Here is a 19068-nt window from a genome sequence, read left to right on the forward strand (position 1 = left end):
AAAAGCTTCCCGTAACTACCTGTCCGACTTCCATCTCATTCAATTGCCACAATTAACCTACCCAACCCCTCTCCCTCCAGAACTCTTGAGATATCCAAGTTTATAACATGAAAATGATCCACTCCCTCATCTCCAATATCCTCCCCTCTCCTCAAGTTCCCTCTACTCTTCTCCTCCATTCACCCAAAAACACCCATCCTCTCCTCCGTGTGCATCATTATTCCCTGTTCCTTCCTCATTATCCTTACACCCCTACTTAGATGCTCTTATGTCCCAATAATGTCCTTCTGTGGATCCCTCTTCCCAATTGTTTACCACCTTCCCCTGTTCCCCAATTTCACTCTCAGGATTCTCCTCCAACTTCTACAACTACCATTTCTTACCGTATTACCCTTGATTGTTTCATTGTAGCTCTTTTACAGTTCCCTCATAGTGTTACTCTCCCTTCCTCGGACACATACTTTTCCATTTGAACTGATCACCCTAATCTTTAACCACATCCCCTTTTACAAATCCCCACTATATCCTTTTCCCTAACATTCTATCCTACAGCATCTTACAACCTTTGATAGCTAACACATCTTATCCTGATTGTTAACTCTTTTCCACCCTTTTTGCCACATACTTTACCATAGTGCAATATGAACTTTGAGGTCTAGCACATTTATTTCTTCTAACCGTTTAACCATAACCCTCGCCTCATATAATTTTGCAGGGTCTTGTCATCTTCCTCTTTCTGTGTGACCTTTGATGTCTGGTACATTTGTTGGTTTTGATCATTGATCATTCTGGACTCCACAAACATTACTTTACTGAACCCAAACACTTTTTTACCTGGAGCTTTGCCCCTAAACCTCACTCTTTTGCTATATTTTGTATACACCGTCAATGACCTTAGATGTTGATGCTTAGAAAATTTTCAATAAATAAATAATTCCTATGGTGTCTCACAGCATGATTGGGTTGAAACCCCTATACATCTAAAATGAAATAAGTGCCCACAAAGGTTTTCATTTCTAAAAACCCTATATGGATTATATAAAAATGCACTAAGAATAGACTTTACTATCTACTAATGAAATACCAGTCATGCATCTTTGTCTTTAAATAATGAGGATTATTGATATCAATGCAAGATTATTTTTAATTAATTGGCAAGAGATCACTAAATACTGCAGTCTTTAGGCATGTCCAAACAAGCAGTCCTCATCAGTGGACATGCTATTTAATAGGCACATTTGACATGCAAACTGTCTAATTGCCCTAACGCCCAATGAACGAACTCACTAGGCAGTACCTGAGTGAGCCAGATTTAAGTTAACATTGTGCATCCATAGCAGGGTTTTTTCCCACTTCCCATATTGGTAACTGTACACATCAGTAACTTGCAATGGCTACCCCAGAGACCTTGATTTAGCCTCCTACTATTTACTGGTCAAAAGCATGTACCACACTTCACTTCAGCTTCACATAATAAGAGTGCATGTCCCCAAGTACTAATTTGAATATGATGAAACGAACAAAAACTTTATTTTTGCACAATCCTGCAGCAATGCAAAAGGGGATCGAAATTGATTTTGCCATAGTTGTACTACTTGTATATCAGATTACCTCCGGGGGGGGGGGGGGGGGGGGTGCATAAACAGCAGCTCATTACTGTGCATGTTTTTCTCCTTTGCCTTTATTCTTTAACAGTTGTGTAATATTTTACTGTAGTAAAAGGATATCACAAGTAGATACTTCATACAAACAAATCAAGAGGATTTGCTGTATAGAATTCGTCCTGAATTATCATCAATTATATAAAAGGGAAAATTTCCTGCTTATACATCTCTGTATACAACTTTTACTTTTTAGTGATCATTAAAGCCCCATCCACACTTTTGAGTATTGCCTGATGGGCATTTTGGTTAACCCTTTCCCGACGGGTGGCATTGTACACACATTGCCTTGGCATGGCGGGACTATCTCCGGGGGCATGTATGGACATGCCATGAGTTATTTTTTGTTACAATCACGGCAAAATATTATTTTTCTGCCACTTTTTAACACTCATATTTTTACTATGGAAAAAAAAAAAAAAAAAAAAAAAAAAGCACAAACCGACGATGTCAACTCCATGATGCCACACACCTGCTTATTTTATTCAGACTATAGACTGAAAGCTACAATTAAGTATCATGCTGTGACACACGGTGGCTCAAACATGATCACTCCAAGAGCATCACAACATGAAAACTACAATTAAGTATCATGCTGTGACTACAGTGGCTCAAACATAAACCTACTGTTAAAAAAAAGACTGAATAATGATCAACTATGGAGTCTATATAACAACAAAAATATCCTTCAGTCTCGATTTATCAGGAAGTTTGGCAGTAGATACTTTAGAAAATAATGAAAACTGAAAATACAACATATCTTCGTAGTCTTACGAAGAAACAGCATGGGATGCTGGTATTTGGCATGAGTGGTCACGCATGCTAGGGCGACGATATAAACCCCCGGCAGCGAGGCCTGGGCCACTATGAATACTACCCGTCGGAAAGGGTTAATGCCTGTTGCCAAAAACAGACCACCAGAGTGCTGGCCCATGGTTGAGCAAAATATCCAGATAGGGCAGTTTGATCATTTGCTGCAGGGTATGGATAGATGGCCCAGCCAGACAACAGCACCCCTGTCTGTATGATGACAGGGTTTGCCTGATAAATGGGGAAAGTCAGAGGGGCGGTGTTCAAACCTGAACTTCAGGGTTGACATGTAATCTGAACTTTAGGTAATTCTGCTGACAGTATCAGGTTTTTATACTTCCTGTCTTAGTCTTAATCTTACAGATCTACCTCATATTTTATTATGGCATTGATACTACATAATACTTAATTACTTATGGAAATTTGCATACACAAAGTATGGTCTACTTTAGAACAAACCTGCGCAAACATGAAAAACATTATACATTAAGGTATTTGCCTAACAAAATCCAGTCTTTTCCTTGGAATTTGTTTTAAACCATTTTTTTTTTTAATATTCTGGATACCTTTTTCAGTGTTAGAAACAATGAAATGTCAAAATCTCCTAATTCTGTGAAGTGTGTGTTTAGGGTTAGATCTACAAAGAAAATAACTTGGATCATGTACTTTCTCTCAGTTTATTTACTTCGTAAACTGACATAGCAATACCTCCAATATTTGCTGTGAAAACTACGTTGTGAACTACTGGGTATTATTCATTATATATAAATACCTACCAGATAGTAGAAAAAGCTCTCAAAGCATGGAGTCAATATATCTGCCAGTTATTTTTATTTTTTCTTCATTAACCAACAGCATTGGTTATTTTAGTAGAGTTTATCATATAACCTCTACTAATGCAAACAGCACAGCATTTCAACATCTACAAGAGCACAAAGGCACAGAACATTATCACGTCACAAGATGTTATATCATTGTCTATGGCACATGTTATCACACAATGGAATATCCATCTTAGTATCAGCACAGTCATCAGTAAATATATACATAATGGAATGTATCAACACAACACTATTTTGCCTAAGAGACTAGTATTGAATTGCTCAACAAACTTTTAAAGGTTAACTGGAGATAATTTAACAAGACAAAGTTAGCATAGGACTTGGAAAAGTGGAGGGGGGGGGGGGTTATCTTTACATTTTATTTTATTGAAAGACAAAAGAATAGTTTATTGAGATCCTAGCTCCAACAGTCCAAAGTATGAATTATTTATTTATTTTATAGGTTACTTTTTCCTAGTATTCCCATGATTTTCACTTTTAGCTTAGGACAACCTCTACTCTGGGTATGGTAGTCTGGTTACATAATATTACCTGTTGCATACTGATTCTCTACAATACTCTAATTTCCTAAGGTACCTGACTAATGCTTAGCAAAATAGGAATTATTTCTGGAAGATAATTTATAACATCAATATCACCAAATTATTTATAGATCATTTAGAAACCGCAGTGTACACAGAAAACAGTGAAAGTAAACACCCCCCCAAAAAAAAAATATAATAATAAACCAAAACTAAAGCACCTAACTATCTTTGGGGGAAAAACAAGTGAAATTCTAGTTTATCAATTAATCATTCACATTCCAAAAATAAATGGTGACCTTAATATCCCTCCATTTTATTTTATATTATTATTATTATATCATAATATTACAATAATTACAATAATTATAATCATCATAATATTGCAATAATTATAATCAATCATAATATAAAAATTATCATAATATAAAAATAATCATAATATAAAAATAATCATAATATAAAATAATCATAAATAATAATCATAATAATCATAATAATCATAATATAAAATAATCATAATAATAATAATATAAAATAATAACAATAATAATATAATAATAATAATATAATAATAATAATAATATAATAATAATAATAATAATAATAATATAATAATAATAATAATAATATATAATAATAATAATTATTATTATTATAATAATAGCATTATATATATATGTAAGTACAAGATAAAGTCCACAGAATCCAACAATTGTGGAACAAGAGTAGTAAAATCCTGGGAACTTTAAGCACAGGAAAACTTGATTCAGCTATGAAAATGCCATTTTATGGTTATGAATGACTCATACATTTGCAGCATTAGTTTAACCTAGTTTTTCTAAACTTACATATGACACAAATTAATTCATCTCCAATTATAATATATTATGCTTGTAGCATTTCCAATCTAGAGGAAAAAATCTACTATAACTACTGAAATGAACCCTGAAAAAATGGTGATTACATTCTATTCATTCTCTTAACACAATTCATCTTGGATTTACCCGACTTGACACTCACAAATCAGTTAACAGAGCTAAGATGCAATTAAACATGTTAAAGGTATGAAAGATTTTAAACAAGTATGTCAATGTTTATAGAATGCTTGAAACACCTAGCTACACTTAACCACAAGGAGGAATGATAACATTACTAATTATTACAATGGTATGTGCTCAAATGGAAATGAGCAAAGCATGTAGTCTTCACAGAAAGTCAACCAATATCACAAATTAATAGCCTGTCTTGTCTTTTTTGATTAGGGAATTAGAATGACCACCACTTACTACATGTTTTTTAAAAACTACTGACTAAAGGTTGAATCAAATTCCTTTTGGAGAGAGAGAGAGAGAGAAAAAAGGTATTGGAAAGACAACCAAACACACTGTCTTAAGTGAATGGAAATATGCATCATACAAGAACTTGATTTCTTGAAAGATTACATATCCATGCAAGACTACTGTAAGCCTGTCTTAAGAAGGAAATGAACCCTAAGCAATTTTAAGCACAGCAAAATAAAAATTCCAAACTGGCCATTAGCCATTACTCTATTAACCATCTATGCTTATCTACAGTATACTGGAGTATTTGATTAAAAAATGGAGAGAAAAAAACTAATTACTGTTCTCCTTTTGAGTACATTTTTAATTCTAGGTCTAATGGCTATTAACTTTTCTTATAATCTGACAACTGACATCCCCGTTTCAATTCACATTGAACTCAAAGAAATATTTGGAGAGTTCTGTGTACTTGGAAATATATGCAAAGTTAAATTCCTTTTGTTAGTATTATAACACTGAAAATGTTCTTTTCAATATACATTCATATTTCATATTAAATGGAATGTATTTTCTTAGTTGACTCTCTGCTTCAGACTTCAGTAAACATATATAACCACATTCAATTCTAACATCTTTTTAAGCATCCAACAGGTTATAACATTTGGATTATTTTAACAATAACTGACAATGAAAAGAGTCTTCTTCTCATATTCATCATGCAAACATCTTTCTGATCACTGACCCACAAATATGGGTCATTGAATTTAATGCGCACATATGACCATATTGCACTTCACAGAACAAATTCACAAAACCAAGTGAGCATAAGAAGAGAAGAAACAATGAAAGTTACATAAAAAAATATCCATATGTATTATGAGAATGTCATAGAAAAAATATGGCCCTGCATGGCATAGCACTGATATCTTGTGACCTTTGAGCAATGGTCAAATTACCCTCAGAAAAACTCTGATAATAACAGACCTTATGTGAGACTTGTTAGTGTTCCCCATTATTTACATAAAAAATCAATAGTCACACTTAGTTCTCCATGCTGATAAACAAGTTGTTTAACCTGTTTGTGCCTTCTGGTAGTAATTAACAGATAGAAAAGGCATCTGAAGACAGTACTTTCTTTTTTTATCTTATGAAAAAGACTAAGAATGCTATTGGCACACTGAAAGCCAACAAAGCACCACAGATGATAAATATTTTTTTTTGTCACTGGATTTACCATCTTTGGAACACTTAAATTAAACAAAAATTGTTTCATGAAAATGTTAAGCAGAGAAAAAGAGCAAGCAAGAATGGGAAAAGGGAGAGGAAGGAAAGGAAAGAAATTAAAGAGAGCAAAGAGAAAGAAAACAAGAAAATAGAAGAGAGGATGAGACTCAGTACAGAGTTAAAGTCAGAGTGAGTTCGTTTATATATCCATTTGCTGTAACAATCACAACTTGAATACTGTACCTAGCTTGATATCTTTTCACAGTTAATATTAACTGCAACCAAAGCCTTTTAGTAACAGCAGCAAAATGAAAAACTATTCACTCCAGATCTAATGAAACTTGTACTTCACTTCTCCCACTGTGAACTTTTAGAGACAAAAATGAGTGAGAAAAAGAAAAGAAAAGCTTTTATACTACAAAGCACACTAATTGCCTTATGCTTACTAATCAATGTTTTATTTATTTCTCATTTGATTAGTTTAATATTTTGTATAAAACCTTTAAACTAATAAACTCTATCACTGACATTGTATGTCTTAAAAGGCCCCTGACTAATAACCATGGTCTTTTTTCTTCTTTTCCTTTTTTTGAAAGACTTCAAAATCATGAGAGCTTCTGGGGTGTCCAAAAAAATTTGGGTTTGCTAATGTTAAAATCTAAGCAAAAAACCCAAGGGGGGGAAATCAAAACAACAATAACATGTTTTAAATTTTTTTTCTTCCTGTTTCCACTGGTTAAAAGGGGGCCAATTTAAATTTTTTTTTTTTTTTGCTTAATTTTCTTCACTTCCCCCTTTTAAAATGAATGCAACCTCACTGTTTTCCTTTTTGCACTTGAAAATTCTTTTTTTAAAGGTTTAGTCTTGAACCCCCCATTACTGACTTGGGAAGAGCTTTGGCTGGGAACATCTTATTCCAATGAAATCTTTCGGGTATCTGTAACAAGTCGAAGTCAAGAAAAAATTGGTAAATCTTCCTTTCATTGGGGAATTTTTTAAAAAAACAACAAGTGGGGTGCAAAAATATTTTTTTCCCTTTCCTGGGGGGGAATTCTAAAAAAGCTTAACTACTTAAAACACAAATACCCCCTTTTCCTTTTTGTGTTGTGATATAGAAACACTAAAGTGAAGACAGTATTTCCCAAAAACCCAAAAGGGAAAATACCTGCCTAAATTTAAATATAAATATTTAAAAAAAAATATGGTGTGCCTGCCAAAAATTTCTAGGGCCCAAAACATCAAATCATTTTTTTTTTCCCGATCACCTTCAAAATGGGTTTTTAAATAAAAATATGTAATAGTAAAAAAGTTATTTTTTTATGTATATTTGTTTTTGCATTGGGGACACATAGCTAAAAAAATAATAATCATAAAAAAGTAAACCTTGCATTAGGGAAGAATGAAAGCACTTAAAAATTTTTATTTATCTAAGTAAAGGTGGTTTCCTCTTCAGTCAGTTAAATCAGTAAAATGGGAAAAATATTTCCCCAAAAAATTTTAAAATGAGGATTCTAAACAGGGTTTCCTTAAACAAGATTGGTTGTACAGTTATCCCAAAAAAACGAACCAGATTAATTCTTTTCTTCCCTTAGAAATTTTCTTAAGGATTTTATTTTCACAATTCTAAAAGGACTGCACTTACAATTCTTTATTTTCAAATTTTTTACAATCTCTTTTACAAGACCAACCCCCGAAAAAGAAAGTTACCTCCATAAGGGTTTTCGTGATAGGCTTTGGCACGGGAAAAAGTGAATCCCTCCTTACGTAGCTTTTAACCACGAGGGGCAGGTGGTTAGGATTAACCGAGTTTGGTCAATGTAAGGGGTGAGGGGGTGGGTTTTCTAGACCACCAATGAACAAAAAGGCCCGCCCAAGGAACCCCAAATGCTTCTTTATTTATTTTACTGACAAGCCCCCCCCGCATCTGTCTGGAATGGAAAAAGGTTTGGGTTTTGGGAATTTTTGGCTGGCAGATTTTTTAAAATTTTGTCTTCGGGGAATAAAACTTAAAAAAAAAAAAAAGTTTATTTTTTTTTTTTCCTTTTGCTGTCTAGACAATAGAAAATAATGGAAAACCCTTTAAAAAATATATCCCGAGGGCTGATAATGAAGCTGCAAAATATAATCAAGGTTACCGTAACATAAAGCATTAACGTCCACTGACACAAGGTACAAACAGTAGTAAGAAATACAGCAACTCAAGAATACTCAGCTGTCAAATGTACAGAATTGATTGGTAAATGAAACTAATATACAAGCATCTATAATGTACCTTTCTAAAAAAAATTCTTATTACATATACTGTTATTCTAAATTTGCTTTCCTTTTATCTTCCACTGTTAAACAAAAACAGACTCACTCAAACAAGCATACACACATTTACAAGTATTGGAACTACCATGTGCCAACAAATAAATCTTTCAACAACTTTAAGCAGACAGACAGACACTCATAAATCCAAGGATTATAACTTTAGTTTTAACCCTTTGCCAACGGGTGAGTTCCCTATGTGCAAGCCCTCTCTCCCGGGTTGTATTCATAGTGGCCCAGGCCCCACTGCCAGGGGCTCATATCGTCACCCTAGCATGTACGACCGCTCATGCCCAATACCAGCATCCCTTGCCTTTTCTTCGTAATACTAAGGACCTGTGTTTTATTTTCAGTATTATTTTCTAAGGTCTCTATTTGCCATATTTTCTGATAAACCAAGACTGTAGGATATTTTTGTTGTTATATAGACTACATAGTTGATCATTATTCACTCTATAGTCTGAATAAAATAAGCAGTGTGTGGTATCATGGAGTTGAAACCATAGGTTTTGTTGTATTTTCTTTTGCATTTTTTTTTCAAGTTATTTTATAAGATAAACTTTATTTTCAACAGGTTTATATTATCACTTTCATATAGATATAATTTTATGTTCAGTGTTTTTATAAATACGTGATCCCCCCCCCCCCCCAATACATATCGGTATATTCATGTGGTTTTACATCATCACTTTGTGAATACTATATAATATCTCTGGCCAATGTAGTCGATTACCAATGTAAATTTTTAGATGCTAACCTCGGAAGCCCGAGAAGCCTTTATGAAATGCATAGTATGGGAAAAATGAAATGTTAAAAACTACTTAATCACATTTTCAGTGGCAAAAAAATAATATATTGCCGTAATTGTAACAAAAAAACTTATGGCATGGCCACACATGCCCCCAGAATACGGGACATGCTCACCATAGCATGTATGTACATGCCAGTTGGCAGATAGTCCAGGCATGCCATGCATGTACGCACATGCCACCCGTCGGCAACGGGTTAATAGATCATGCACATATGTCCTAAACTATTACTTGACCTTAAGAACTGCAAATACTTTAGCTTACTATATAGTAGTAAGCTGAAGTCAGTGTGCTGCAAAACAGGTATGATTTTTCAGGTTTCACCAAGTTTTTTGGCTTTTTAATAGTTTGATTTTCCACACTGGAAATTTTTTATTTCATTGCCACATCTCAAAAACATGTGTCAGCAAAGTGCACAGTTGATAAAATTATCACAGTTACCAATCATGTATGAATGGATGAGTAAGTTAATAAAACACAAATTAATTTTTTTATAATGTAAAACAGTAAGATGTGTAATTAAATGTAAGTAAAAGTATCTACATGTATACACACTAAAAAGATAATGATATAACAGGAGGTACCTCTCATGAAAACAAAGTGAATGAGGGGAAGAGAGGGGGGTGATATTGTGGATGTGGCTGATGGAAACTTGCCAAACTTTGCCACATATATCAGAAGACACTACATGTGTCATTCATAATAACAAAAAATTGCAAGATATATCCTGCCTGTTTTGAGAGGACTGATTGTGGGCAATTGGCAAAGCACATTTCAACAACACCATAACATGGGAATAGGCTTTGGGGTTTTAGTTAATGTTATACCAAGAAATTCCTTACTGTTTAAACTTACCTTTGCAATGGTTGACAGAGTATTGCCCCAGTAGTCATGATTGATGTTAAATTATCTAAAAACAATTTTTGATGTCCTTGCTTGTTTTAAAACCATCCCAACAATGTTATAGACTTGTTTAGCCTTCCCTTGCTGGCACAACCACACAATGGCTCTGAAACCAGAAATAGGCAGGGTATAATAGATGGGGTACATAATAAAGGAAAAAAAAGACAAAAACAAATTTTATTAAAACTAATCAAATATTGCTGTAATTAAAACCCAGTCTGATGGAAGGGGCATGTATGTACATGCCATGCCCACTGTGAGTTTATGTTATTAATTGTTTTTACACATAGATGGTTACACTTGTACTAAGTTACCAATGAGCCAGTTACAAGTACTGCCAGTCACAATTGTTCACCCTTTTCTAGATTTATGAAAATATTTTACATTATCTTACTTATAAGGCCTATAATAAAAATAAATAAATATTCACACACACAAAAAAGGGCAGCATTTTCCCTGGCGGCATTGGGGGAATTAATATTATTATATATTACATATATAAATTAATATATTATATATAATATAATATATTTTATATTTTAAAATAAATATATATAATATATATATAAAAAACACAAATATATTTTTTCATAATAATAACAACATACACAGAAAATATTAAAATATATATATATATAATTATAATTATATTTTATATTTATTAAAAATATTATAAAATATATATAATTAAAAACTTTATTATAAAAACTATAAAATTATAATTTAAAAATTAAAAAAATGTTTTTTTTTTAATTTTAAAATTTATTTTTATATATTTTATTTTTAATGTATTTTTTTATAAATTAAAAATAATATTTTTTAATATTTAATTTAAAAATTTAATTAATAAATTAAATATTGAAAAAAACCAAAAATTTTAATAAATAAAATTTAAAAATTTTTTTTAAAAAAAAAAAAAAAAAAAAAAAAAAGGGATTTTGTTAAAAAAAAAATTTTTTTTTTTTTTTTTTTTTAAAAAAAAAAAAAAAAGGGGCAAAAAAAAAAATTTTTTTTTTTTTTTTTTTTTTTTTTTTTTTTTTTTAAAAAATATATATATAAAATATAATTATATATATATAATATGTATATTTAACCCAATGCCGCCAGGGAAAATGCTGTCCTCTTTTGTGTGTGTGAATATTTATTTATTTTTATTATAGGCCTTATAAGTAAGATAATGTAAAATATTTTCATAAATCTAGAAAAGGGTGAACAATTGTGACTGGCAGTACTTGTAACTGGCTCATTGGTAACTTAGTACAAGTGTAACCATCTATGTGTAAAAACAATTAATAACATAAACTCACAGTGGGCATGGCATGTACATACATGCCATTCCAGTCAGCACTGGGTTAATTACAGCAATATTTGATTAGTTTTAATAAAATTTGTTTTTGTCTTTTTTTTCCTTTATTATGTACCCCATCTATTATACCCTGCCTATTTCTGGTTTCAGAGCCATTGTGTGGTTGTGCCAGCAAGGGAAGGCTAAACAAGTCTATAACATTGTTGATGATGGTAATACTAAGCAAGGAGACATCAATAATATTGTTTCAGATATATTTAACATCAATCATGATGGGCAAACTCTGTAAACCCTTGCAAAGTAAATTTTTAAAAAGTAAGGAATTTTTTTGGGATAAAAATTAATAACCCCTAAAGGGCCCATTCACCAGATTATCATAGTTTTTTGAAGTGCTGCAATTGCCCACAATCAGTCCTCTCAAAACAGGCAGGATATATCTTGCAATTTTTTGTTATTATGAATGACACATGTAGTGTCTTCTGATATTTGGCAAAGTTTTGGGAAATTTCCTCAGCCCCATCCCCAATAAACACCCCCTCTTTCCCCTCATTCACTTTGTTTTCATGAGAGGTACCTCCTGTTATATCATTTCTTTTAGTTGTATACTGTGAACTTTTACTTACATTTAATTTCACATCTTATGTTTACATTATAAAAAAATTAATTTTTTGTTTTATTAAACTTTCTCATCCCCCTTTATACATGATTGGTAACGTGAAATTTTATCAACTGTGCACTTTGCGACACATGTTTTGAGATGTGGCAAAGAAATAAAAAATTTCCATGTGGGAAAACAAACTATTAAAAAGCCCAAAAAAATTGGGAAACCTGAAAAACATATGTTTTTTCAGCACACTGACTTTAGTTTCTTTCTAATAGTAAGCTAAAGTATTTGCAGTTCTTAAGGTCAAGTAATAGTTTAGGACATATGTGCATGATCTATTAACCCGTTGCCGACGGGTGGCATGTGCGTACATGCATGGCATGCCTGGACTATCTGCCAACTGGCATGTACATACATGCTATGGTGAGCATGTCCCGTATTCTGGGGGCATGTGTGGCCATGCCATGAGTTTTTTTGTTACAATTACGGCAATATATTATTTTTTTGCCACTGAAAATGTGATTAAGTAGTTTTTAACATTTCATTTTTCCCATACTATGCATTTCATAAAGGCTTCTCGGGCTTCCGAGGTTAGCATCTAAAAATTTACATTGGTAATCGACTACATTGGCCAGAGATATTATATAGTATTCACAAAGTGATGATGTAAAACCACATGAATATACCGATATGTATTGGGGGGGGGGGGGGATCACGTATTTATAAAAACACTGAACATAAAATTATATCTATATGAAAGTGATAATATAAACCTGTTGAAAATAAAGTTTATCTTATAAAATAACTTGAAAAAAAAATGCAAAAGAAAATACAACAAAACCTATGGTTTCAACTCCATGATACCACACACTGCTTATTTTATTCAGACTATAGAGTGAATAATGATCAACTATGTAGTCTATATAACAACAAAAATATCCTACAGTCTTGGTTTATCAGAAAATATGGCAAATAGAGACCTTAGAAAATAATACTGAAAATAAAACACAGGTCCTTAGTATTACGAAGAAAAGGCAAGGGATGCTGGTATTGGGCATGAGCGGTCGTACATGCTAGGGTGACGATATGAGCCCCTGGCAGTGGGGCCTGGGCCACTATGAATACAACCCGGGAGAGAGGGCTTGCACATAGGGAACTCACCCGTTGGCAAAGGGTTAAAACTAAAGTTATAATCCTTGGATTTATGAGTGTCTGTCTGTCTGCTTAAAGTTGTTGAAAGATTTATTTGTTGGCACATGGTAGTTCCAATACTTGTAAATGTGTGTATGCTTGTTTGAGTGAGTCTGTTTTTGTTTAACAGTGGAAGATAAAAGGAAAGCAAATTTAGAATAACAGTATATGTAATAAGAATTTTTTTAGAAAGGTACATTATAGATGCTTGTATATTAGTTCATTTACCAATCAATTCTGTACATTTGACAGCTGAGTATTCTTGAGTTGCTGTATTTCTTACTACTGTTTGTACCTTGTGTCAGTGGACGTTAATGCTTTTATGTTACGGTAACCTTGATTATATTTTGCAGCTTCATTATCAGTCTCAGATATATGTTTAAATGGCTTTCCAGTTATTTTCTATTGTCTAGACAGCAAGAAGGAAGAAAAAAAAATAAACATTTTTTTTTTTAAGTTTTATTCATCAAGAAGACAGATTTTAAAAATCTGCTCATGCCTAAATTCCAAACCGACCTCTTTCCATTCCAGACAGATGCGGTGGGGCTTGTCAGTGAAATCAATGAGAAGCACTTGGTTCCTTGGGCTGCCATTTGTTCAGCTGGTGGTCTAGACAACACTCCCCTCACCCCTTACATTGACCAGAACTCGGTTCATCCTAACCACCTGCACCTCGATGGTTCAAAGCTACGTAAGGAGGGATTCACATTTTCCGTGCCAAAGCCTAGTCACGACAATCTCATGGAGGTAAGCTTTCATTTTCAGGGGTGTCATTGTGAAGAGATTGATGAAAATGTAAATAAAGAATTGTAAGTGCAGTCCTTTTAGAATTGTGAAAATATAATCCTTAAGATATTTCTAATGTAAGAGAGAATTAATCTGGTTCGTTTTGTTGATAACTGATACAACAATCTTGTAATAAGGTACCCTGTTTAGAATCCTCATGTACAAGTTTAGGAATACTTTTCATGTTTTACTGATTTAACTGACTGAAGAGGAAACCAGCTTTACTTAGATAAATACAAATTTAGTGCTTTCATTCTTACTAATGCAAGGCTACATTTTATGATTATTATATTTTAGCTCATGTGTCACAATGCTAAACAAATATACATGAAAAATAACTGTTTTACTATTAGCATAGTTACTTAAAACATTTTGAAGGTGATCAGAAAAAGAAATGAGTTGATGATTTGCCCTAGAAATTCTGGCAGGCACACCATATTTGTATTTATATTTATATTTAAATTTAGGCAGGTATTTTGCCTTTGATTTTGGAATACTGTCTTCACTTTAGTGTTTCTATATCACAACACAAAAAGGAAAGGTGTATTGTGTTTGAAGTAGTTAAGCTTTTTTAGAATTCCCACAGGAAAGCAAAAATATAATTTGCACACACATTGTTGTTTTTCAAATTCACAATGAAAGGAAGATTTACCAATTTATCTTGACTTCGACTTGTTACAGATACTGAAAGATTTCATTGGAATGAAGATGTTCCCAGCCAATGCTCTTCCAAGTCAGTAATGGAGTTCAAGACTACCTTACATAAAGAATATTTCAAGTGCAAAGGAAGCAGTGAGGTTGCATTGCATATAAGAAGGGAGACATGTGAAGAAAATTAAGCAGAAAAATCATTGGCCTCTTCAACCAGTGAGACACAGGAAGAAAAATTACATACATGTTATTGTTGTTATGATTTCCACCCCTCTTGGTTTGTGCTTAGATTTGAACATTAGCAAACAATTTGTAGGACACCCCAGAAGCTCTCATGATTTTGAAGTCTTTCAAACAAAGGAAAAGAAGAAAAAAGACCATGGTTATTAGTCAGGGGCCTTTTAAGACATACAATGTCAGTGATAGAGTTTATTAGTTTAAAGGTTTTATACAAAATATTAACTAATCAAATGAGAAAATAAATAAAACATTGATTAGTAAGCATAAGGCAATTAGTGTGCTTGTAGTATAAAAGCTTTTCTTTTCTTTTTCTCACTCATTTTTGTCTCTAAAAGTTCACAGTGGGAGAAGTGAAGTACAAGTTTCATTATGATCTGGAGTGAATAGTTTTTCATTTTGCTGCTGTTACTAAAAGGCTTTGGTTGCAGTTAACTATTAACTGTGAAAAGATATCAAGCTAGGTACAGTATTCAAGTTGTGATTGTTACAGCAAATGGATATATAAACGAACTCACTCTGACTTTAACTCTGTACTGAGTCTCACTCCTCTCTTCTATTTTCTTGTTTTCTTTCTCTTTGCTCTCTTTAATTTCTTTCCTTTCCTTCCTCTCCCTTTTCCCATTCTTGCTTGCTCTTTTTCTCTGCTTAACATTTTCATGAAACAATTTTTGTTTAATTTAAGTGTTCCAAAGATGGTAAATCCAGTGACAAAAAAAAATATTTATCATCTGTGGTGCTTTGTTGGCTTTCAGTGTGCCAATAGCATTCTTAGTCTTTTTCATAAGATAAAAAAAAGAAAGTACTGTCTTCAGATGCCTTTTCTATCTGTTAATTACTACCAGAAGGCACAAACAGGTTAAACAACTTGTTTATCAGCATGGAGAACTAAGTGTGACTATTGATTTTTTATGTAAATAATGGGGAACACTAACAAGTCTCACATAAGGTCTGTTATTATCAGAGTTTTTCTGAGGGTAATTTGACCATTGCTCAAAGGTCACAAGATATTCAGTGCTATGCCATGCAGGGCCATATTTTTTCTATGACATTCTCATAATACATATGGATATTTTTTTATGTTAACTTTCATTGTTTCTTCTCTCTTTATGCTCACTTGGTTTTGTGAATTTGTTCTGTGAAGTGCAATATGGTCATTATGTGCGCATTAAATTCAATGACCCATATTTGTGGGTCAGTGATCAGAAAGATGTTTGCTGATGAATATGAGAAGAAGACTCTTTTCATTGTCAGTTATTGTTAAAATAATCCAAATGTTATAACCTGTTGGATGCTTAAAAAGATGTTAGAATTGAATGTGTTATATATGTTTACTGAAGTCTGAAGCAGAGAGTCAACTAAGAAAATACATTCCATTTAATATGAAATATGAATGTATATTGAAAAGAACATTTTCAGTGTTATAATACTAACAAAAGGAATTTAACTTTGCATATATTTCCAAGTACACAGAACTCTCCAAATATTTCTTTGAGTTCAATGTGAATTGAAACGGGGATGTCAGTTGTCAGATTATAAGAAAAGTTAATAGCCATTAGACCTAGAATTAAAAATGTACTCAAAAGGAGAACAGTAATTAGTTTTTTTCTCTCCATTTTTTAATCAAATACTCCAGTATACTGTAGATAAGCATAGATGGTTAATAGAGTAATGGCTAATGGCCAGTTTGGAATTTTTATTTTGCTGTGCTTAAAATTGCTTAGGGTTCATTTCCTTCTTAAGACAGGCTTACAGTAGTCTTGCATGGATATTGTAATCTTTCAAGAAAATCAAGTTCTTGTATGATGCATATTTCCATTCACTTAAGACAGTGTGTTTGGTTGTCTTTCCAATACCTTTTTTTCTCTCTCTCTCTCTCTCCAAAAGGAATTTGATTCAACCTTTAGTCAGTAGTTTTTAAAAACATGTAGTAAGTGGTGGTCATTCTAATTCCCTAATCAAAAAAGACAAGACAGGCTATTAATTTGTGATATTGGTTGACTTTCTGTGAAGACTACATGCTTTTGCTCATTTCCATTTGAGCACATACCATTGTAATAATTAGTAATGTTATCATTCCTCCTTGTGGTTAAGTGTAGCTAGGTGTTTCAAGCATTCTATAAACATTGACATACTTGTTTAAAATCTTTCATACCTTTAACATGTTTAATTGCATCTTAGCTCTGTTAACTGATTTGTGAGTGTCAAGTCGGGTAAATCCAAGATGAATTGTGTTAAGAGAACTGAATAGAAATGTAATCACCATTTTTTCAAGGGTTCATTTCAGTAGTTATTAGTAGATTTTTTCCTCTAGATTGGAAATGCTACAAGCATAATATATTATAATTGGAGATGAATTAATTTGTGTCATATGTAAGTTTAGAAAAACTAGGTTAAACTAATGCTGCAAATGTATGAGTCATTCATAACCATAAAATGGCATTTCATTAAGCTGAATCAAGTTTTCCTGTGCTTAAAGTTCCCAGGATTTTACTACTCTTGTTCCACAATTGTTGGATTCTGTGGACTTTATCTTGTACTTACATATATATATAATGCTATTATTATAATAATAATAATTATTATTATTATATTATTATTATTATTATTATTATTATATTATTATTATTATTATATTATTATTATTATATTATTATTGTTATTATGATTATTATGATTATTATGATTATTATGATTATTATTATGATTATTTTTATATTATGATTATTATGATTATTATGATTATTATTATGATTATTTTTATATTATGATTATTTTTATATTATGATTATTTTTATATTATGATAATTTTTATATTATGATTGATTATAATTATTGCAATATTATGATGATTATAATTATTGTAATTATTGTAATATTATGATTATAATAATAATAATATAAATAAAATGGAGGGATATTAAGGTCACCATTTATTTTTGGAATGTGAATGATTAATTGATAAACTAGAATTTCACTTGTTTTTCCCCCACAGATAGTTAGGTGCTTTTAGTTTTTGTTTATATATATATTTTTTTTTTTGGGGGGGTGTTTACTTTCACTGTTTTCTGTGTACACTGCGGTTTCTAAATGATCTATAAATAATTTGGTGATATTGATGTTATAAATTATCTTCCAGAAATAATTCCTATTTTGCTAAGCATTAGTCAGGTACCTTAGGAAATTAGAGTATTGTAGAGAATCAGTATGCAACCAGGTAATATTATGTAACCAGACTACCATACCCAGAGTAGAGGTGTCCTAAGCTTAAGAGTGAAAATCATGGGAATACTAGGAAAAAGTAACCTATAAAATAAATAAATAATTCATACTTTGGACTGTTTTGGAGCTAGGATCTCAATAAACTATTCTTTTGTCTTTCAATAAAATAAAATGTAAAGATAACCCCCCCCCCCCTCCACTTTTCCAAGTCCTATGCTAACTTTGTCTTGTTAAATTATCTCCAGTTAACCTTTAAAAGTTTGTTGAGCAATTCAATACTAGTCTCTTAGGCAAAATATGTGTTGTGTTGATACATTCCATTATGTATATATTTACTGATGACTGTGCTGATACTAAGATGGATATTCCATTGTGTGATAACATGTGCCATAGACAATGATATAACATCTTGTGACGTGATAATGTTCTGTGCCTTTGTGCTCTTGTAGATGTTGAAATGCTGTGCTGTTTTGCATTAGTAGAGGTTATATGATAAACTCTACTAAAATAACCAATGCTGTTGTTAATGAAGAAAAAATAAAAATAACTGGCAGATATATTGACTCCATGCTTTGAGAGCTTTTTCTACTATCTGGTAGGTATTTATATATAATGAATAATACCCAGTAGTTCACAACGTAGTTTTCACAGCAAATATTGGAGGTATTTGCTATGTCAGTTTACGAAGTAAATAAACTGAGAGAAAGT

General features: G+C 32.0%; 1 protein-coding gene across 1 annotated transcript in view; it reads left to right on the top strand.

Moving 5' to 3' along the window:
- LOC119578583 overlaps positions 1-17276 on the top strand; it is a 29112-nt gene extending 11836 nt beyond the window's left edge. Inside the window, exons 6-14 of the mRNA XM_037926150.1 lie at positions 2575-2642; positions 3378-3506; positions 5491-5617; positions 5917-5935; positions 9808-9922; positions 11780-11954; positions 13818-13828; positions 13922-14211; positions 14932-17276. Of these exons, the coding sequence (XP_037782078.1) occupies positions 2575-2642; positions 3378-3506; positions 5491-5617; positions 5917-5935; positions 9808-9922; positions 11780-11954; positions 13818-13828; positions 13922-14211; positions 14932-14991 (994 nt within the window). The 3' untranslated portion in view covers positions 14992-17276. The remainder of the gene's footprint in view (positions 1-2574; positions 2643-3377; positions 3507-5490; positions 5618-5916; positions 5936-9807; positions 9923-11779; positions 11955-13817; positions 13829-13921; positions 14212-14931) is intronic.
- Positions 17277-19068: the final 1792 nt, after the last annotated feature.

The sequence above is a fragment of the Penaeus monodon genome, chromosome 11 (genome assembly GCF_015228065.2).
Source record: "Penaeus monodon isolate SGIC_2016 chromosome 11, NSTDA_Pmon_1, whole genome shotgun sequence".
Classification (NCBI taxonomy): Eukaryota; Metazoa; Arthropoda; class Malacostraca; order Decapoda; family Penaeidae; genus Penaeus; species Penaeus monodon.